This window comes from Microtus oregoni, unplaced genomic scaffold (assembly GCF_018167655.1).
Source record: "Microtus oregoni isolate MIOR12 unplaced genomic scaffold, Mior012 000008F_ref0000371, whole genome shotgun sequence".
Lineage (NCBI taxonomy): Eukaryota > Metazoa > Chordata > Mammalia > Rodentia > Cricetidae > Microtus > Microtus oregoni.
In genome coordinates this window covers 54,786,826-54,809,871 of record NW_024543067.1, presented here as the reverse complement: position 1 = coordinate 54,809,871, position 23,046 = coordinate 54,786,826, and the positions used below count along the sequence as shown (strand labels likewise).

At 35.6% G+C, this 23,046-nt stretch overlaps 1 protein-coding gene across 1 annotated transcript; it reads left to right on the top strand.

Annotated features, from left to right (window-relative positions):
• The first annotated feature begins 6,173 nt into the window (after window positions 1–6,173).
• On the top strand, window positions 6,174–7,133 carry LOC121451402 (olfactory receptor 150-like). The gene has a single exon (XM_041656854.1). The coding sequence runs from the start codon at window positions 6,177–6,179 to the stop codon at window positions 7,131–7,133; it is 957 nt and encodes a 318-aa protein (XP_041512788.1). The 5' UTR covers window positions 6,174–6,176.
• The last annotated feature ends 15,913 nt before the right edge of the window (window positions 7,134–23,046 follow it).

Here is a 23,046-nt window from a genome sequence, read left to right as displayed (position 1 = left end):
GCTCAGGAATAAGTTCTTAATTTCTTTATTACAATTAATATTAACATATTTAAATGTGTTAAGATGTCACACACTAAATGAATCTCTCTCTGTTTACTTCCCTTTGCATATAATAAAGTCCTGAGAAATCACAATATTACTAAAGAAAATGTATATTCTGTATGAATTTTTTCTGTCATTTTCCCTCTTTAAGAGGATATCTACCATTGTCTTCACCATACAGAAGCATGTATCCATGTATAATAGTGTTCATATATTCTTGAAAACATAGACAATGGCTCTAAAATTACAGCATAATGGGATGAGTAAAGGAGTGCCTTGGTTTCTAATGGGAACCGCCAAGTTTTCCACAGGAGGATGAGGACTAAACTCTGCACCTCAGAACATGCTGAATCATTCCTGCTGTTCTAATTGAATGTCTTTGAACTGGAATGTGTTTTGCATATCTTATTTAAATTAGTTTCACATTTTAATCACTGCTTATATATAATTGATGTTTCAGATGTTCATTTCCTTATGCATCATTTCAGGGATGCATGGACTTCCTTGACCTAGTAAGGATTTATGCTTTGGTGTTTTCACATGGATTACAGCAAAACATTTATCTTGCACATGAAAAAAAAATGTTTTCAGTCCTATAATTTATATATACCTATGTAAGTCATGAAAATTTTAAGAATTTTGTTTGTCTGTGGATATATTGCCCTGGTTATTTTTATCTTTGAAGTAACTTTGAAGGCATGCTGGCCACAAGAAGAACAACTTACCCTGGAAAATGTGAGATAATTGGCTCAAGTTTAACTCTAAAAGGATAAAGTTTCATAGCGTTAGACTCCATAAAACCCTCTTAATCTGTGATCTTGTTATAATGGCTGTAATTCAAGCAATTAAGTTCAATGGCAAAATTCTACTTTTTCTTCTGATTAGCTTTGGTATGAGAACTAATTTGAAACAATCATTCTTTAGTTTAACATATTTTGTATTTTCAATTTGTACTGATGATCATTAGGGATTGTAAGTTGCTTTGTAAGCAAAAGAAATTATTTTTAATATTTTTAATGGTTGCATAAGATACTAGGCTATTTACAATATAACATAACTTCCAAGTACAAAGATTAGAGGTGAGGTAATCGCACTGGTTTAATTGATATAATCAATTAATTTTGTAGCTGAGTCTACAATATGGAAAGTTTATATAATACTAATATTCAATAAATCCTGAAATAGAATATAAAGAAATTATGTACAGCTGTGGATATTACCTTGGGAAAAGCAAAAAATTAAATTGGAGCTGTTCTGTGGAGATTCAGCATTCTCTTGGGACTAAGTCTAAGACTATTGCAAAAAAGGGCAACAAGGTTTATTTTTTCATATACATGTTTAAAATTTTGCATTGTTAAATTTTATTATTATTGAAATAATTTTAGTTAACTTTGATGAATGACAACATTGGAAAATAAATTAATTCATATTTCTTGTTCATAATAGTTTTACCTCTGATTGAAAAGCTACCACATACATCATTCTCTTAGAAATAGTTACTGGATAGAGAAGGTGACTCAGAGGATAAACGCACTAGCCATGCAATGCTGATGACTTGCGTTCAATCCTCACAATCTACATGGTTGAAGGAGAGAAGCTTTCCAAAGTTATTCTATTTCCTTCACATGTGTGCCTTAAAATACACCAGTATACATGCATATCATTTAAACATCAACAACAACAATAATAATAATAACAACAAGAACCCTCTTTATAAAATAAAATTAAAATACTTGCAAATACTGCATATGAATGTTACACACAGAGAGATTCAAGAATAAAGTTTTGTACTATACATTACATATCTCCAGATTCTCCAGATTTTCTTATATTTACTTTTTAAGACTTTATGTTTTAACATAATTCTATACTTATTTTTCCTGTCAATTCTGAAATGATCCAAAGTAGACAAATGTTGCTTAAGTACTACATTGGTGTCTTAAAAGCTATTACTTTATTTGTGAAATCCACTAATTGGATTATAAAAAAACCTCTGCATAACACTGTGAGCCTTCATTTATTTATTTTTTTTTTACTATGTAGAGTATTAAACATTTCTATGATGAGTTCTTTGCTTCTCAGAATTTTCTTTAAGTTCTCTCAGGAATGCTTACAAGATCCAGAGTACAATGATTTTTTTGTGTGTTTTATTAGAATTTTTATGGAATTTAGATATTTTGGGCTAACTAGTTCATAATTTATTCTATTTCTACTGCTCTCTTTAATTTTAAAAATTCAATTGAAATGTGTTTTAATATAAGGACACAGGTTAATAAAATCAAAATACAGAGTGAATTGACATACAAAGACTAGGAACTACAAAACTATTGGTGATGCATGTAATAAGACAAAACAGGCTTCAAACTGTATATTAGACAATAGAAAATGCATCATAGCTTAGTGAAAAAAGATGTGACTCAAGTTTTAATAATTAAAATATAAAAAAGTTAATCAGAATTTTTGTGTAGGTATTATTGTGCTTTGCTCAATAGATATAACAACAGCTAAAAAGGTCATTGTGTACATGGAATATACATAAAAAATAATTTAAAAATAAATTAAATATTCATATGCAAATGAGGTGCATTTATGGGCAGCAAGATCAAGAGCTTCTTAGTCTGACAATATTGTCAGATATGAGTTTCATCTTGTAAAGCAGAACATTGTTCAATATTCCTATATGAACATGCACTAATGTACTAATGAGAATGTCTTGCCATTCCAGATGTTATTATAGCTTACAAGTTGCACAACTGGATAAGATTTTTGAACAGTTTTCTCCTCCGGTAATGCACAAGGTAATTTCCAACATTGTGAAAGGTAGTCAATTAGGATGAAACCTATAGGCCAGTACCATCCTAATATCTCCATGCTCTGTGACCAAGTACAGGGTACCTTCAGTAAAAATGTCCTTCCAAAGAGCTCTGGAAAGACCAATAACATGGAGTAGAGCTTGTGATTTTTTCAGGAGTTGGTGAGATCACACTAGCCAACAACTCCAAATTTGGAAACCCATTAACCCAAGGTGGTCGATGAATCAAAGGGAACAAAGTCCTTAAGACACAAAACGACAAATGTACTCATGAACTCACAGTGATAGCAGTCCTATGCCTAAGTTCTTTGGAAGCTCAACAGAGACCAAGTCTCTGCATTGAGAGGGGAGGTGGGCAGGAAGTTCTTCCTCTAGCTGAAAAGCTACTGGCATTTGATGGCTGCTGAAAGAGGAAAACTAATTTTCATTAAGAATGATGTTCCTGGTAAGTTAACCATACTCTTGTAGAAGGCTACTTATCTAACAATTCATGGACATCACAGACTGGGCATTATGTGTGAAAAAAGAAGACATAAAGGGGGTTCAAACTGGAGAATTTTAGTGAGGTGCTGAATATGATCAAAACACATTGTAGGGCATTCAAAAAGTACTAATTAAAAATAAAATTTATAATAAACTATATATATTATATTAGTAAGAAATCCTCTGCAATTCAATTCTATATAATTTTAGATTAGATTTAATAAAAATGGTAAAACCACAATACATTTCAAAATAAGAAAACTATAGAGAAAGAATAAAATGTGTAAAGTTACTACATCTATGTAATGATGAACAACTTATGAAGTATTTTCATTGAGATATTATAATAAATTTGATGTTTGATTTCTCAAGAGACATATTCAAATGGAGTTTCATGGGATATTTTTGGCAAATGAAAAGGCTAAAATGCCGGGCGGTGGTGGCGTACGCCTGTAGTCCCAGCACTCGGGAGGCAGAGGCAGGCGGATCTCTGTGAGTTCGAGACCAGCCTGGTCTACAAGAGCTAGTTCCAGGACAGGCTCCAAAACCACAGAGAAACCCTGTCTCGAAAAAAACCAAAAAAAAAAAACAAAAAAAGAAAAAAGAAAAGAAAAGGCTAAAATGAATTAAGTTTGAAACACTGACTGAAGCTTTGCTTAAAAACTTACCCTGATACATGGTAATTAATAGGCAAGAGAATTGTGAGTTATAGGTCAATCTGGGATATAGAGTGAGCCCTTGTCTTATATAAACAATAATATCCATAGAACAGAAAAATATTCAAGAAAAATATGAAATAAATAATTTGTCATGGTAAACAAAATGAAAAATTGTAACAAGGAAAATCAGAATTGAAATGAAAGCTTCATTATTCATTAATAAAATTGACCAACTTCTAGAATGTAAAATCTGACAAAAAATTATACTTTATTGATATAATATAGAGGTTTATGTGAGGTGAGAGCCCCCATATCTTCTCAATATTCAGCAGGACCACTATAGCAAGCAAAAACTGATTAAAGATATCTGAGTTTGAAAGAAATAAGTCAGCTCACACATGTTTTCTCATCATTTATTCTTCCTAAGTTTTTCCCAATGCTCTTTCAAAGTTCTCCCAATGATCTCTCTTTCCCACAAAATTTTCTGTTTATATACACATACAGGCAGAGTTAACAATTCTTTGATATATAACAATGATACCAAACATTCATTTCTTTGGAACAAGACAAATAAGACTGAAAAAGCAGGCTCTTGGGGTGTAAGTCTGTGATGTGCCCAGGCATATATGACATGGTGGTAAATAGAGGAATGACTATGATTTCTAAGAAAAGGAGAGGAAATGTATGTTAACTACATTTGTCCAGTTAGGTAAGCTAGATGTTTGTATTTGAAAAATTTATAGAAAAGGGGAAGAAAAACACGATAGTGCAATTGCACTATCTGAGCACTTCTGTTTTGTTTTGTTTTGTTTTGTTTTTTCTACTTCTGTGTTTGTGGTAAGCATGGCAAACAAAATAAGAAGCAGGAAGAAAGTAATGACACTTGACCCTGGGTCAAGCAGGGTACTGTACTTCCTGGTTCTAGTTGAGAAACAGTTCCATTATTTAGGACTGGCTTAGTGATGCATTCTTTTTCCCTGTATTTCTAGGGATAAAGGCAGAAAAAGTTAATTTTTTAGATGAAAATTTTGTCACATGAAAGTGAGGCAGAGTTAAGTACAAAATATTAATAGCTTGTTACAGTAGAGTAAAAGTTAGTAGGCCACACTCTGAGTCGGCTGTTAGAGAATTCTGGACAACCCAGTCCTGTTTATCAGTAAAAGCAGGCAAGGTGTTTCTTCCACTCAGTGACTGTCATTTCAAGGTTTTATGTGGTCTATATGCAAGGTTCCTCTCCTAGTTTGATGTCCTGCCATAAAGGATATTTGTGGGAGGTTAGCTTTATGTAGATTTTAGTATGGGAACAAGGTTTGACTAAATGAATGGTTTCACATCTTAGCCTGACAGTATGGGAACACATCATTCTGTTGCCATTTATGTTCAATAAATGATTTATATATGGTTGGGATATTTCAAGAAGAATCTCACTATAAGAAAAGGTACACTAGACTTCACAAGGTTTTACATAACTACAGTGACTATTCAAAAGGCAGGTCCACAAAGGTTTGCAAGCTGGATGTTAGTCTAGAGATTTCAATAGTTGTGCTCTCATTGTCCAATGCTTTTGGTCCACAGTAACATAAGGTATGAAAAAAAATTAACTGCTTAAAATAAATCACACACACTTACACACATAAAACATGAAATAATTGCAAAAATGAAAATTATTTTATCATTTTATAGAGTTGCAACTGTGTTGATATTTCACAGATACTTGGGAACAATATGGAAACTACTGTGATCAATTATATCCAATACTTAAATTTATCCACTGTTAATTTTAGTTTGGCTAGTGATGTTTTTTCATAATGTTTTTACTTTACCACATATGAAACATTTTGTAATAAAAATAGGTGCTATTACTAAGGCATGACAAATACTTGAAACACTCTATAAGAGGTGCTAGTATGGTTTGCATGTGGTAGGATATAGGTACCAGTATACATAGTTCTAATGACAATGTCACAAGTACACAAACATGTCTTTGATTCTTTCTTTGCACACTTCCTTTTTCCAGGACTACAAAATCTCTGACTGCTCAGATTGAAAAGAGGATGCTAGCTGATTGGAGATATCTGAAAATATTATGTTTCAAATTTCACTGAGTGATAGGAGAATTGATACTCAAATTTTTCTACTTTACATAAAATATCATTCTTACATACAGTTTCCAGAAGAGAATGGAAGAAGTAAATCAAACCACAGTGACTGAATTCATCCTTAATGGGTTAACAAATAATCCAGGGCTCCAATTGCCTCTATTCCTCATCTTTCTAGGAGTCTATTTGATTACAGTTGTGGGAAATCTAGGAATGATCATCTTGATTATTTTTAGTTCTCAGCTTCACACACCCATGTATTATTTACTCAGCAGTCTGTCCTTTATTGACTGCTGTCAGTCGACTGTCATTACTCCCAAAATGCTGGTGAACTTTGTGACAGAGAAGAATGTCATCTCCTACCCAGAATGCATGGCTCAGTTCTTCTTCTTTTGTGCTTTTGCTATTGCAGAATGTCACATGTTGGCTGTAATGGCATATGACCGCTATGTGGCTATCTCTAACCCATTGCTATACAATGTAACCATGTCCTATCAGGTCTGTTTGTGGATGATTGCTGGGGTATATGGTATGGGATTCCTTAGTGCCACGGCTCCTGCTTTCTTCATGATGAGATTACTTTTCTGTAAGTCTAATATAATAAGGCATTACTTCTGTGATCTTTTCCCATTACTGGAGCTCTCTTGTTCCAGTACTTTTATTAATGAAGTACTAGCATGGTCCCTTGGTTCATTTAACATTCTTATACCAGCTGTGACCATTCTTAGCTCTTACATCTTCATCATTGTCAGCATCCTCCACATTCAATCCACTGGGGGGAGACTCAAGGCCTTCAGCACCTGCAGCTCCCACATTTTAGCTGTTGCTCTCTTCTATGGTTTGACAGCTTTCATGTATCTTCAGCCATCATCAGTCAGCTCCCTGGGACAAAGTAAATTTTCATCTGTGTTTTATACCATTGTTGTGCCTATGTTGAATCCCATGATCTACAGCCTGAGAAATAAAGATGTCAAAATTGCCCTAAAAAAATTAATTCACAAGGTAAGTTTCCACTCAACCAAGAGTGAGTTTCATTAGCAATAGAGTATAAATTCTTCAACTTATTGCTAGATATAGCCTAAATACGGGACATAGTAATACTATATGTGAGACTATTTTTTAGCACATGGCTGTTTGGAAAAAAATATACCAAATGTAGAAGTGGATTCTCACCTTCATACCCTTGGAGAAGTGCTACTCTTTTATATCACCAAAGTTTATTCAAGTTAACATCCTACATCACCTGCTGAAAATTACCTCAGCTTTTTTGGGGGAGGGTTGGGCTTATTTGCAGATATGAACAAACTCTCTTTAGGCAAGCCAAACATAACTTTATTAATATGTGTGTACATATATTTCTATAACATTTCTTTGTTGCCTCAAGGATTTTTAGAAGGTCCTCTTGTTTATCTATTGATTCAAAAATACTATCAAATATTTCATAAGTTAATCTATTGTAATAAAATATGTTATACAATAGAAGTTTTGTGTAACTCTGATTATTGAAAAGTATAGAGCACTATATCAGTGCATTTGTTAACAGAGGACAGGTTCTATCATTATCCCACCCACAAGGTGTTTCCAATATCTTAAACTAAAAAGGCAATGATAAAAAGGAAGAAAGACACAATGCAATTCATGGTTATCTGTGCAATATTCTACACACAGCTACATGACTACTACTCATTGTACTGTAATGATATAGTCATATTTCTTTTTAATATAGAGTTATGTTGTTTTGTTATACCACTTTTGGGTATATATAGCCAAAGGATGCTCAATCGTGCCACAAGGACATGTGATCAACTATGTTAATAGCAGCATTGTTTGTCATATTCAGAACCTGGAAACAACTAAATGCCCTCCAACTGAAGAATTGATATGGAAAAGTGGTACATTTACACAATGGAGTACTATACAGCAGAAAAAAATAATGGCACCTTGAATTTTGCATAAAAATGGATGGATCTAGAAAACATCATTTTGAGTGAGGAAACTCATACCTAGAAAGACAATTATCACACATACTCATTCATAAGTGATTTTTAATCATAAAGCAAAAAAGTCCACAAATCACAATGCCAGAACACCTAGATGACAATGAGGACACTAAGAGAGACATACAAAGATCTAATCTACATGGGAAGTAGAAAAGGACAAGATTTCCTGAGTAAATTGGGAGCATGGAGACCTTGGGAGAGTGTTGAATGAGAAGGGAGAGGCAGGAGGAGAGTAGAGAAAAATGTAGAACTAAATAAAAATCAATAAAAAAAAGAAATGCTTAGCATTTTTAGAAGCTGGACTGGTCAGAAAAAGATTACAGGTATGCAATAAGGACAGATTCAGACATAAAGACCTTTAAATGAGACACAGTGTGTTAAAAAAATGTATGGACACTAGGGAGAGAGATGAAAAGGGGTATAGACAGTTATACAAAGAAGTAAATGTTTTTTTTAGAAAATTAAACAAAGTCTTTAAAGAGACAAAGTAAACTTTTAGAAAAAGTAATAGGAATAAAGAAAAATAAACTATGTAAAAATGGAATATAGACAGAGAGTCTGGATTATGTATATCACTGTTTTCTTTAAAAATTTTGACTATAAAAGAGCTAAGTAAAATAATACAGTCAAAAATTGAAAGTACAAAAAATTGACTCTAAAAAAGACATTTCATTGTATGGGTTGCTAAGCTAAACCAACATACATAGTGTAAAGGTTTATTGAATTCAAAATTTGGATCTAAGAATTTGTTGCTTTGAAAAAGAGTTTCTGCTTTTGTTTCCACAGAAGATGAGAACCTGTGGAATCTTTCCAGACTAATATGGTTTGATGGACCAAGACCACCTGAAAAGTCTCTGTAAATGCCCCCCAAAATTCCTTTGCCCCCCCCAAAAAATAGAAAGCAGTTTGTAGAAAACTGTGCCCAAATTCTCAAAATAATTTTATAAATGTTTATTTACATTTAAAGGGGGGTATGCTATAGAGATTTGCATTGGTATGAATCTTGGTCTATTGATACAAATTTAAGGTCAATTTTGCTTTGTATATATTTCACTCTTAATTAAGGTATTTTGCTTGTACAGCTCATTTAAAAATGTAATGTATAATTAAGAAATATAGGTTAATATTCTTCTATAATAGTCAAGTTTGTAGTCATTTTAGTTAGGTTTTCTTGATATATAGAGATATATTTTAGTTAGCTAGGTATTCTTCAAATATTTTAGAGACCTTCAGAATATGGCATTTTAAATATTTAAGAACTTAGGACTTCCAAGGAACCCCCACCTCCATCCAGGTCTAGTAAGTTGAGCATCCTAACTGCCTAGGCTCCCACAAAGCCAGTGCGTGAAGTAGGATCAGAAACCCATTATTGGGGTGAGTTTCTGGCCCATGGCGCCAGCCTGGGACGGGGAGCTCGGGGGTTTCTTGGCCCCCTGTCCTGCTTGGGCTCTCTGCAGGGCCTCTACTCCCCTGGTGCTGCCTCTTTCTTCCTGGCCCACCCAGCTTCCGTCCAGAGCCCTCCCCACTTCGCCCCCACTGCCCTCTTTTGGCGCATGGCATCGCCCAGCCCAGCCAATCTGGGCGCTGGGTCCGAGTACCCGGGGCTCCCGGGCGGGCAGCAGTTCCTTTGTTTCTGTGGCCTGCCTGCACCAAGCGGGGTAGGCGCTTTGTCTGCGAGCTGCCCAACCAGCATGGAGGCCTGATCTTTCGGCGCCAGGAGACCCAGCATTGGGAGAGCCAACATTGAGGAGAGACAGCGTTTGGTAGGCAAGGAGACCTGATCCGGTAAAAGAAGATCCATAGGGAGCATTTGGAAGAAGAGATGGGCCGACGTCAAGGCAAGAATTCGCCCAACAAGCTGAAAAGCAACATGAAGCCACCAGAAACAAGCGACCTCACAACGGGAGGACAAGAACCCCTTAATCAAGAGGAAGGAGAAAAGATTGACTTCATGAAAGTGATTGACACCCTTAAACAGCATGTAAAAAACGCCCTTATAGAAATGGATGAGATATAACAGAAAGTTTGAAGAATTGAATAAATCAGTGAATGATACCCTAGAAAACCAAGGAAAAACAATCAAACAGATAATGGAAACAGTTCAAGACCTGAAAACTGAAATGGAGGCAAAGAAGAAAACACAAACAGAAGGCCGGCTGGACATGGAAAGTCTAGGTAAACGAATAGAGACTACAGAAACAAGCATAACCAGCAGAATACAAGAGATAGAAGAAAGACTCTCAGATTCTGAAGATACCATAGAGAAAATAAACACACTGATCAAAGAAAACAGCAAGTCCAACAAACTCTCATCACAAAACATTCAGGAAATATGGGACACAATAAAAAGACCAAACCTAAGAATAATAGGAGTAGAAGAATGAGAAGAAGGGCAGCTCAATGGTCCAGAAAATATATTTAATAAAATTATAGAAGAAAACTTTCCCAACCTAAAGAAAGATATTCCTATGAAGGTGCAAGAAGCATACAGAACACCGAATAGGATGGATCAAAAAAAAAACATCCCCTCGCCATATAATTATCAAAACACAAAGCATACAGAATAAGGAAAGAATATTAAGAGCTGCAAAGGAAAAAGGCCAAATTACTTATAAAGGTAAACCTATCAGACTTACACCTGACTTCTCTATGGAAACCATGAAAGCCAGAAGGTCCAGGATAGATGTACTGCAGAAACTGAGAGACCATGGGTGCAAGCCCAGATTACTATACCAAGCCAAGCTTTCATTCACTATAAATGGAGAAAATAAAATTTTCCAGGATAAAAACAAATTTAAACAATACGCAGCCACAAATCCAGCCTTACAGAAAATTATAGAAGGAAAATCACTAACCAAGGAGTCCAACAATGACCACAATAACTCAGACATCTAGAGACCCTTCACCAACACAAAACAAAGAAGGGAAACACACAAACTCTACGAATAAAAAAAAATGACCGGAGTTAACAACCACTGGTCATTAATATCACTTAATGTCAATGGACTCAACTCACCTATAAAAAGGCACAGGCTAAGAGATTGGATAAGAAAACAGGATCCAACATTCTGCTGTTTACAAGAAACACACCTCAACCACAAAGACAGGCACCTACTCAGAGTAAAGGGATGGGAAAAGGCCTATCAAGCAAATGGACCTAAGAAACAGGTAGGTGTGGCCATACTAATCTCTATCAAAGTTGACTTTAAACTTAAATCAATCACAAGAGATGGAGAGGGACATTTTATACTCATAACAGGAACAGTTCATCAGGATGAAGTCTCAATCCTGAACATCTATGCCCCTAATATAAAAGCACCCACGTACATAAAAGAAACATTGCTAAAATTCAAGGCAGCCATCAAACCGCACACACTAATAGTAGGAGACTTCAACACTCCTCTCTCACCAATGGACAGGTCAATCAGACAGAAACCTAACAGAGAAATAAGAGAATTAATGGAGGTAATGAATCAAATGGTCTTAACAGACATCTATAGAACATTCCATCCAAATAGGAAAGAATATACCTTCTTCTCTGCAGCTCATGGAACCTTCTCGAAAATCGACCACATAGTCGGTAACAAAGCAAACATCCAGAGTTACAAAAAAATATTAGTAACCACCTGTGTCTTATTAGATCACCATGGATTAAAGTTAGAATTCAACAATAATGCTACCCCCAGAAAGCATACAAAGTCATGGAAACTGAACAGTCAACTATTGAACCATACCTGGATTAAGGAAGAAATAAAGAAAGAAATTAAAGTCTTCCTGGAATTCAATGAAAATAAAAAAACTACATACTCAAACTTATGGGACACTATGAAAGCAGTCCTAAGAGGAAAGTTCATTGCACTAAGTGCCCACTTAAAGAAAACAGAGAAAGCTCACATTGGAGACTTAACAGCCCACCTGAAAGCTCTAGAAAAAAAAGAAGCAGACTCACCTAGGAGGAGTAGAAGACTGGAAATAATCAAACTGAGGGCTGAAATCAACAAAATAGAAACACAGAAAACAATACAAAAAATCAATGAAACAAAAAGCTGGTTCCTGGAGAAAATCAACAAGATTGACAAACCACTATCCAAGCTAATCAAACGGCAGAGAGAAAATTTGCAAATTAATAAGATCAGAAATGAAAAGGGGGACATAACCACAGACACAGAGGAAATTCAGAGAATCATTAGATCTTACTACAAAAGCCTATATGCCACAAAATTGGAAAATGTAAAGGAAATGGATACTTTTTTAGATAAATATCATATACTAAAGTTAAATCAGGACCTGGTGAACAATCTAAATAGACCTGTTAGTCGCGAAGAATTAGAAGAGGTTATCAAAAACCTCCTACCAAAAAAAGCCCAGGACCAGATTGTTTCAATGCGGAATTCTACCAGATCGTCCAAGAAGATCTAATACCTATACTCCTTAATGTATTCCACAAGATAGAAACAGAGGGGTCATTACCAAACTCCTTTTATGAAGCCACAATTACTCTGATACCAAAACCACTCAAAGACTCAACCAGGAAAGAGAACTACAGGCCAATCTCACTCATGAATAACGACGCAAAAATCCTCAACAAAATACTGGCAAATCGAATCCAAGAACACATCCGAAAAATTATCCATTATGATCAAGTAGGCTTCATTCCTGAGATGCAGGGCTGGTTCAACATACGAAAATCTATCAATGTAATCCAGCATATAAATAAACTGAAAGAAAAAAACCATATGATCATCTCATTAGATGCTGAAAAAGCATTTGACAAATTTCAACATCCATTTATGTTAAAAGTCTTGGAGAGATTAGGGATACAAGGGTCATACCTAAATATAATAAAAGCTATATACAGCAAGCCGACAGCTAACATCAAAATAAATGGAGAGAAATTCAAAGCCATCCCACTTAACTCAGGAACACGACAAGGCTGTCCACTCTCGCCATACCTCTTCAATATAGTGCTTGAAGTTCTAGCAATAGCAATAAGACAACATAATGGAATCAAGGGGATTCGAATTGGAAAGGAGGAAGTTAAACTTTCGTTATTTGCAGATGATATGATAGTGTACATAAGCGACCCCAAAACTCCACCAAAGAACTTTTACAGCTGATAAACAGCTTTAGTAATGTGGCAGGATACAAGATCAACTCCAAAAAATCAGTCGCCCTCTTATACACAAAGGATATGGAAGCAGAGAGGGAAATCAGAGAAGCTTCACCATTCACAATAGCCACAAAGAGCATAAAATATCTTGGGGTACATCTATCCAAGGAAGTGAAAGATCTGGAGAGGACAATAATCAACTTTATATGGAAAAACAAAAAATCCAGGATAGCCAAAACAATCCTATACAATAAAGGATCTTCTGGAGGCATTACCATCCCTGACTTCCAACTCTATTACAGAGCTACAGTAATGAAAACAGTGTGGTACTGGCATAAAAACAGAGAAGTCGACCAATGGAATCGTATAGTAGACACAGATTTTATCCCACAAACCTATGAACACCTCATTTTTGATAAAGGAGCTAAAAGTATACAATGGAAGAAAGAAAGCATCTTCAACAAATGGTGCTGGCACAACTGGATATCATCCTGTAGAAGAATGAAAATAGACCCTTATCTATCACCGTGCACAAAACTCAAATCCAAATGGATTAAAGACCTCAATATCAGCCCGAATACACTGAACCTGATAGAAGAGAAAGTGGGAAGTACCCTACAGGAGATGGGCACAGGAGATCGCTTCCTATGTATAACCCCAGAAGCACAGACATTAAGGGCAACATTGAATAAATGGGACCTACTTAAACTGAGAAGCTTCTGTAAAGCAAAGGACATAGTCACTAAGACACAAAGGCAACCTACTGACTGGGAGAAGATCTTCACCAACCCCACAACAGACAAAGGTCTGATCTCCAAAATATATAAAGAACTCAAGAAACTAGACTTTAAAATGCTAATTAACCCAATTAAAAATGGGGCACTGAACTGAACAGAGAATTCTCAGCAGAGGAAGTTCGAATGGCCAAAAGACACTTAAGGTCGTGCTCAACTTCCTTAAAATCAGGGAAATGCAAATCAAAACAATTTTGAGATATCATCTTACACCTGTCAGAATGGCTAAACTCAAAAACACCAAGGATAACATTTGCTGGAGAGGCTGTGGAGGAACGAGTACCCTCATCCATTGCTGGTGGGAATGCAATCTTGTGCAACCACTGTGGAAGTCAGTGTTTTGGTTTCTCAGGAAATTCGGGATCAACTTACCCATGGACCCAGCAATACCACTCCTGGGAATATACCCAAGAGATGCTCTATCATATGACAAAAGCATTTCTTCAACTATGTTCATAGCAGTATTATTTGTAATAGCCAGAACCTGGAAACAACCTAGATGCCTTTCAATGGAAGAATGGATGAAGAAAGTATGGAATATATACACGCTAGAGTACTACGCTGCGGTAAAAAACAATGACTTCTCGAATTTTGCATGCAAATGGATGGAAATAGAAAACACTATCCTGAGTGAGGTAACCCAGACCCCAAAAGGTGAACATGGGATGTACTCGCTCATAATTGGTTTCTAGCCATAAATAAGGGCCACGGAGTCTACAATAGGTGAACCTAAAGAAGCTAAGTAAGAAGGTGAACCCAAGGAAAAACATATAGTTATCCTCTTGGCTAAGGGAAGTAGACCAAATTGCCGGGGAGAAAATTAGGATCTTGTGGGTGGGGTGTGATGGGGGTAAGGGGAGATGGGGAGAGAAAAGTTAGAAGGGAAGGAGGGGGGACTTGGGGAATCAGGAGAATTGGGAAAAGGAAAGGTGGATAGGGGAGCACGGAACCACAATTCTTAGTTAAGGGAACCACTTTAGGGTGAGCAAGAGATTTGACCCAGTTAGTTCCTTGGGCAGCTGAGGATTGGGAACCTGAAATGACCCTATCCTAGAGCAATACTGATGAATATCTTGCATATCATCATAAAACCTTCATCTGGTGATGGATAGAGATAGAGACAGAGACCCACACATGAGCACTGGACTGAGCTCCCAAGGTCCCAATGAGGAGCAGAAGGAGGGAGAACATGAGCAAAGAAGTCGGGACCACGAGGCGTGCACCCACCCACTGAGACAGTGGAGCTGATCTACTGGGAGCTCACCAAGGCCAGCTGGACTGTGACCGAAAAAGCATGGGATAAAACCGGACTCTCTGAACATGGCGAACAATGAGGGCTGATGAGACGCCAAGGACAATGGCACGGGGTTTTGATCCTACTTAATGTGCTGGCTTTGTGGAAGCCTAGCCAGTTTGGATGTTCACCTTCCTAGATATGGACGGAGGGGGGAGGACCTAGGACTTACCACAGGGCAGGGAACCCGGACTGCTCTGTGGACTGGAGAGGGAGGGGGAGAGGAGTGGGGGAGGTGGAGAAGGGTGGGAGGAGGGGGAGGGAAATGGGAGGCTGGGAGGAGGTGGAAACTTGTTTTTTTTATGTTTTTTTTCTTCTTTTCTTAATTAAAAAAAATTATAAAAAAATAAAAAAGAAACCCATTGCCATTGTTCTTGAGTTCTCAGTATTCCTCATTGTCCACTATGTTCAGAGAGTCCGGTTTTATCCCAGGCTTTTCCAGACCCAGGCCAGCTGGCCTTGGTGAGTTCACAGTAGAACATCCCCATTGTCTCAGTGTGTGGGTGCACCCCTTGCGGTCCTGAGTTCCTTCCTCGTGCTCTCTCTCCTTCTGCTCCTGATTTGGACCTTGAGGTTTATGGCCGGGGCTCCAATGTGGGTCTCTGTCTCTGTCTCCTTTCATCGTCTGCTGAAGGTTAATATTCAGGAGGATGCCTATATGTTTTTCTTGGACTTCCCACAGGACAGGGAACCCTGATTGCTTTTCGGGCTGAGGAGTTTGGATAACTTAATTGGCGGAGGGGGAGGGAAATGGGAGGTGGTGGCAGGGAAGAGACAGAAATCTTTAATAAATAAATAAATAAAAAAGAAGGAAACTCTCCATCTTGAAAAACAAAAAACAAGCTAATAAAAAAAAATCATGAGCTAAAAAAAAAAAAAAAGAACTTAGGACTTTTTGTGATAATGAGAAACATCTGCTCCTGGCAGCACCAATCTACTTCAATAGGATGAAGGATATTGAAAAGGTTCCTTATGGAGTTGGTTAGTCATTTGATCAAGAAATAGTTCTTGCCTGTACTGCTTGAAGGTATGTTGTATAAACTGGACATGCATAACTTACAGAAAAATGCCTACTGAAGTTGTCTAAAGGTGAGATGGTCCTTTGTAGTTCCTGCTTCATGAAAGAATCCACCAGATATTCTGCAAGACACAGAAGGAAGTGACTGACAAATTGTTAATATAGCCATAGCTATATTTGAAATATCATGCTTTGTGGAAAAGTCTGTTGGGTATTATTTGTCTGTAGGCTCAAGATAGATGTTCCAATGATACAGAAGAACTTTGGGTGGTTGTCCAGCCAGTGAGATGTCTCTGTTAATCCAGAGTTTTGGAAGTTACTTAAAATGCACTTTCTGTTTACTTAGGTAATATTATATCCTTCTTGAGTCTTTGATGGAGTTAAAGAATATATAGTTATAGCTTTCCTTAGTTATTATGAAAGGTAATATAAATTCAGATATTGTAACTTAAATCTTGCTTGATGCCTGTTTTGTTATATGTACTTTTACTATGTTAAAGTTAAAACCTTAATTATATTTAAAATATAATTTTATATATATACATATATATATAAATATGTATATATATAATGGAAAGTGGGAATGGGAAATGGTGTGGGAAGTTCTTCTTTATATGTGTTGCTTTTATTGTTTGATGAATAAAGAATTTGCCTTGGCCTCTAATAGGGTAGAGATAGGTAGGAAAAACTATACTGAATGCTGGGAGAAAGAAGGCTGAGTTCTGAGACTCTTTGTAGCCACTCCTGAGAAAAGATGAGCCTGAGCCTTGCTGGTAATCTACGGCCACTTGGTGAAACACAGATTAATAGAGATGGGTTAAATTAAGATTTGAGAGCTAGCCTTTAAGAAGATAGAGCTAATAGTCCCATCAGTGATATAAGTAATACAGTTTCTGCTTGGCTATTTTGAGTCTGGAAAGCTAGGAACTAATAAGCATTTTCCTATTACACAATGGAATACTAAATGGCAGGAAAAAATGGCATGTTGAAATTTGCAAGTAAGTGGGTGGATCTAAAAAAACATCATATTAAATGAGGTAGCTCAGACCCAGAAAAACAAATATAGAATGTGCTCACTCATAAGTGGGTTTTAGATATAAACCAGAGAAAAACAATCTGTAATACACAACCCCAGAGAACCTAGACAACAAAGAGGAACCTAAGAAAGACATACATAATTTTTTTTAAAAATTTTTACATAATTTATTGAGTTTTCTAGATTCATCCATTTGCCTGGAAATCTCAAGATGTCATTACTTTGTTCTTCTGTGCAGTACTCTTTTATGTAAATGCACCATATTTCCCTTATCTATTTTCTAATCAAGGGGCATTTATTTTGTCAGAGAAAGAAACTAAAGTGACGTACATGAATCTTATCTACATAGAATGTAGAAAAAGACAAGATATTCTGAGAATATTGTTAGTGTTGGAATATTGGGAAAATGTAGAAGGGGAAGGGGTAGAAAGAAAGGGAAGAAGAGAAAAATATATAGTTCAATAAAAACATAAAAGATGAAAAAAGAAATTCTCCAAAAGTAGTTTAATAATAATAAATTTTAAAAATTGAAGAATATAGGGCAATCTAATAACTATAATCTTTTCAATGTATTCCTTCAGGTCCTATCTTTAGCAATTAAAGAAAGAAGGAAATAAAAAATAACCGAAAATGATTTTTGATTTTGGAGGAGATGAGATAATACATGCCTAAAAGATCCTAATGACCTTACTAGAAAGATTCTGAAATTGATAAACCGTCTTAGCAAAGTGGGAGGATACAAAGTTGACTAACTAAATTTCAAACACTTTCTATATATCAACTGAAATCACATTAAATTATGGAAAGAAACTTGCTTATTATAAACTCAAGGAAAAAAAAAGAAAAAAGAAATCAAACAACAATCCCGACTAATGAAAGTAAATATTTCTATAATGAAATGTTAATTCTATGAATAATAAAATCAAAGAAGGCAATATGTGTTAGAAGACCCTCCATGGTTATGAACTGCTAAAGTTCATTTTGCGACTGAGCATTCTATCAAAATCCATTTACAGATTTATTGCAGTACCAATTCCCCTGAAGTTTTTAAATGTATACAAAGACAATCTTAAAACCTATAGGGAAGACCAAAGTATCCCAGATAGCCAAAGCAATGATGGATTAAACAAATAATCCTAGAAAGATTATCATACCTATTTTTTAGTTAAACCACAAAAGGAAAGCATGCATTGACTACGTAAAGTTTATGATAATTCAATTGAAATTTGTGAGAATCTTGTAATCTTTAAGTTGCTTTTATTGCAATTTTCTTCTAATTAGTATTATTGTCATAATCTGAATTTTTATAGACTCCATCATATTTATTTATACATAAGGATGGTTTTCCCTTTTACTTTCTAATATATTGCCTTTAAATTCAATATAGCTTTCTGATTGCCCAATCTAAAATTCTAGAAGTACAGAAATAATGTGATGATACAGACAATTGTCTTCATCATGATCTAAAATGCAAGGTCTTTCCTGGGGGATATTGTTTATATAGTAAAACAAAAAAGGCTTCAATGTAGAAGTTATTATGATTAAGACACAAGAGGTCCTTGGGACATAAAATCACATGCATCAAAGAAGTCTGAATTTGTGATAGACTGGTAGAATCAATAACCACTGTTGAATCATAGGTAAAATGTAAATTAACCACTATGAAATGGCTCTTTCTACAGCTCATCTTTTTAGGCTTCCGAATTGTTTGATGAAAAAAAAAAAGAGCTTCAGAGGTCCAGTAACACCTGATCCTTATATTCTTAGGTATCTATTTTATTAGAATGATGGGAAACCTGGGCATGGCAATCTTGATTCTGTTTAGTTCTTAGCTTCACACACCCAAGCATCAATTATTCAGCAGTCTGTGCTTTACTGACTGCTGTTAGTCCATTATCATTACTCCCGAAATGCTGGATAACTTTGTGACAGAGAGAATGTCATCTTCTACCCAAAATGCATAGCTCACTTCTACTTTTTCTATGCTTTTGCTGTTGCAGAATGTCACTAGTTGGTTGTCATGGCATATGACACCATATAAGTGGTGATTGGGTGTCTGAAAAGAGCTGTGAGATACTTGCCATTAATGCTGATTTAGGAAGCCTCTCTTAAAGGAGTCATGCCTCTGTTTGCCTCTAGCAAACAGAACCCACCTGAGAAAATGTTGCTACCAGTGGCACCCAATGTTCAGCAACTACCTTCACGTAATACCTGAGAAAGGTTGATAAGGGATTCTGGTCATAAAAGAACAGTGTTAAGCATGGCTTCTTGGTAGCAACATTTTCACAGATGGACTCAGTTTGAGAGAGAAAAGCAGAGGCATGGTTCCTTTAACAGAGGCTTCCTGACTCAGCTTTAGCAGGGAAAATCTCACAGCTATTTTAAGTGGCCCTTCCACCAAATACTTGAATGGTGTCTATGAGCAGTTTATACATGCATCTTGGTGGTGTCATGCACCTAGAAACTCTACAAAGCAGTGACAATAATATGTCTCTTGCCTGTATTTATGCCATGAAGTTATACTCTCAGGAAGGTAAAGAATGGGGCAGAGTCAGCCACCAAAGCTGAAACTTTAATACTATCCATGCTGCTTAGCAGATTAAAGACTCATGTGCTCAGAAAAAGATAAATATATACAGTAAAGACAGATTTAGATGGAAAAACTCTCTAAATGGCTTACAGTGTTTTAAAAAATATATAGGATTAGGGGAGAAAAGAAAAAGGATAGAAAAAGTCCTTAAAAATTAAATAAAATGTTGGGTGTGATAATGCATGCCTTTAATTCCAGCACTTAAGATAAAGAGACAGGCATATCTATGTGAGTTTGAGTCCAGCCTAGTCCACAGAATGAGATCCACCACAGCCAAAGATATGTAGAGAAACCCTGTCTCAAAAAACAAAAATAAAAATAAAAGAAATAGATTAAAATAAAGGCCACAAGAAGATGGAAAATTCACAGAGAACCTGGATACTGTAATTTATTGTGTTGTTGTTAAATTGTTTGACTGCTGAGGAAAAAGCAACAACTATTTAAAGACATTTGATTATAAATGTCTTTGGATTAATCCAACATATCTATTTTGAAGTACCTTGATTTCAATATTTAAGTTGATAAATGTTTCTTTGGAGAAGAGGTTTTGCTTTTATTTCTACAAGAAATGAGAAACAGTGGATTCATTCTTCCTTAGAAATATCAGGTTTGATAAAGGAAGACACCCTGAAAAATAGAGAGGATAGTCTATAAGATCCATTATTTTTGAACACCACTGTTGCAGTTTTCTCTCTATTACATGCAGAAAAGCCTCAAGAATGCTGGCTGGCATGACCCAGCCTCACAGAATACTTAAGTCAGAACATTATCATAATCCTAAATTTTCTTTAGGTCTTCATAAGATTTTTAGTGACCCAATCCACAATAAAAATCCTAGAATACTATGTGCACATGCCCATAAATTGAATTATGGACATTTGTCTTTGTTTATAGTATTGTTTACAAGTTGTTAAAGAGAATGATCAGGAAAAAAGCTAAACAAAGATTAGATTCAGATTGCTTTTTTGAAAATAATAAAAGGGGAAGTGCTGCGGGATAATGCTCTTGTGCACTGTAAATCTTTGTCACTAATATTCGTTTAATAAAATGCTGACTGCTCAGAAGCAAGACAGGAAGTATAGAACGAGTGACCAGACTGAGGTAATTCTGAGAAGAGGAGAGACAGTCATCAGCCAGATTCAGAGGATTCGAGAAATGAATGCTTCACTGATAAAAGGTAAGAAGTCATGTGGCTAAACAAAGATTTTAGAATTATGGGTTAATTTAAACTGTAAGAACTAGTTAATAATTGCCTGAGCTAAAGGGTCAAACAGGTTGTAATTAATATAAGCCTCTGTGTGGTTCTGGTGAACTGAATAGTGGCAAAAACATGTGGGGCAAAAATTTCCATCTAATGTTCTAATAGCTATAAATAACATTAGCTCTTATATCTTAAACAATATCAGAATTCTCCACAATCAATCTGCTGGGAGAAGATCCAAGTCTTCATCAACTGCAGCTCCCACATCTTGGCTGTTGCTGTATTCTATGGTTCCATTGTTTTCATGTACTTTCATCCATCATCAGTCATCTCCTTGTGTCAAAGTGAATTGTCATCTATGTTTTATACCATTGTTGTCTCTATCATGATTCCATGATCTACATACAGCCTGAGATAAAACATGTCAAAGTTGCACTAAAAAAGCTAATGCAAAAGATAAACTTCCACTCAACAACGAATAGTTTTTATTAGCAATAGGGAATAATTCTGCAATTTGTAGGAGGATATAGTCTAGAAACAGAAATTAGTAACACTAGGTATGAAATGTTGTTACTACATGATTTTTTGGAAGAAATGTACTTAACTTAAAAGTGAATTTTCACCTTCATAACCATGAGGAATTGTTACTGTCTTGTATAATTAGAGTTCATTCACAGATAGTGTCCTATATCCCCTGGGGAAAATTCCCTAAGTCCTTTTGTGGTTGATTATATTTGCTTATATGAACTCAGCTTTGCTTGTCTTATCACAAATATTAAGTTGGGAATAAATAAATTACTTCTATATTCCATGATGGTTTCAATGTTTTGTAGAAGGCCCTCATCGTCAATTATCAAATTACTCAAAAAATACTTCTTTAATTATTTAAGGTAAACAATTAGAATAAAATAAGTTATACAAAGACATCTATAGAATATTCCATCCAAACACAGAAGAATATATCTTTTTTTTTCAGCATCCTATGGAACCTTCTCAAAAATTAACCACATACTAGGTAACAAAACAAACCTCAACAGATAGAAAACTGGAATAACCCCATGTATCTTATAGGATCACCATGGCTTAATATTAGACTTTAATAGCAACACTAATTCCAGAAAGCCCACAAAGAAATGAAAATTAAAGAATGCTCACCTGAATCATCAATGGGTCAAGGAAGAAATAAAGGGAGAAATAAAAGTCTTCCTAAAATTCAATAAAATGACCATACAACATACACAAATTTAAGGGACACAATTACAGCATTTTTTTATTTATTTTATTTTTTTTTTACAATTACAGCATTTTAAGAGAAAAATTCGTAGCACAAAATAATGACATAAAGAAGCTGGAAAAATCCCACACTGGTGAACTAACAGGATAATTGAAAACTACGGAACAAAAAGAAGCAAACTCACCCAGGAGAACTAGATGGTAGAAAATATTCAAATTGAGACCAGAAATCAGCATAATAGAAACAAAGAAAACAATACAAAATAATCAATGAGACAAAGAGTTGGTTTTTTGAGAAAATTAACAAGCTAAACAAACCTTTATCCAAACTAATCAAAAGACAGAGAATATCCACTTAACAAACTCAGTAATGAAAATAGGGACATAACAACAAACACGGAGGATATCCGAGAATCATTAGGTCACATTTCAAAAATCTGTACTCCCCAATATTGGAAAACATAAAGAAACTGGACAATATTCTGGATAAATATCACTTGGCATCAATGGAGAAAACAAGATATTCCATGACCAAAACAGGTTTAAACAATATGTATCTAGAAACACAGCCCTACAGAAAGTATTCAAAGAAAAACCCCAACCAAAAGAAACTATCTGCACCCACAAAAACAGAAGCAACTGATAACCCCCCCACCAGAATAATCCAAAGATGGG

Excerpts from the sequence above, each read along its gene's own strand:
- LOC121451402 (XM_041656854.1), top strand. The coding sequence starts at position 6,177 with ATGGAAGAAGTAAATCAAACCACAGTGACTGAATTCATCCTTAATGGG.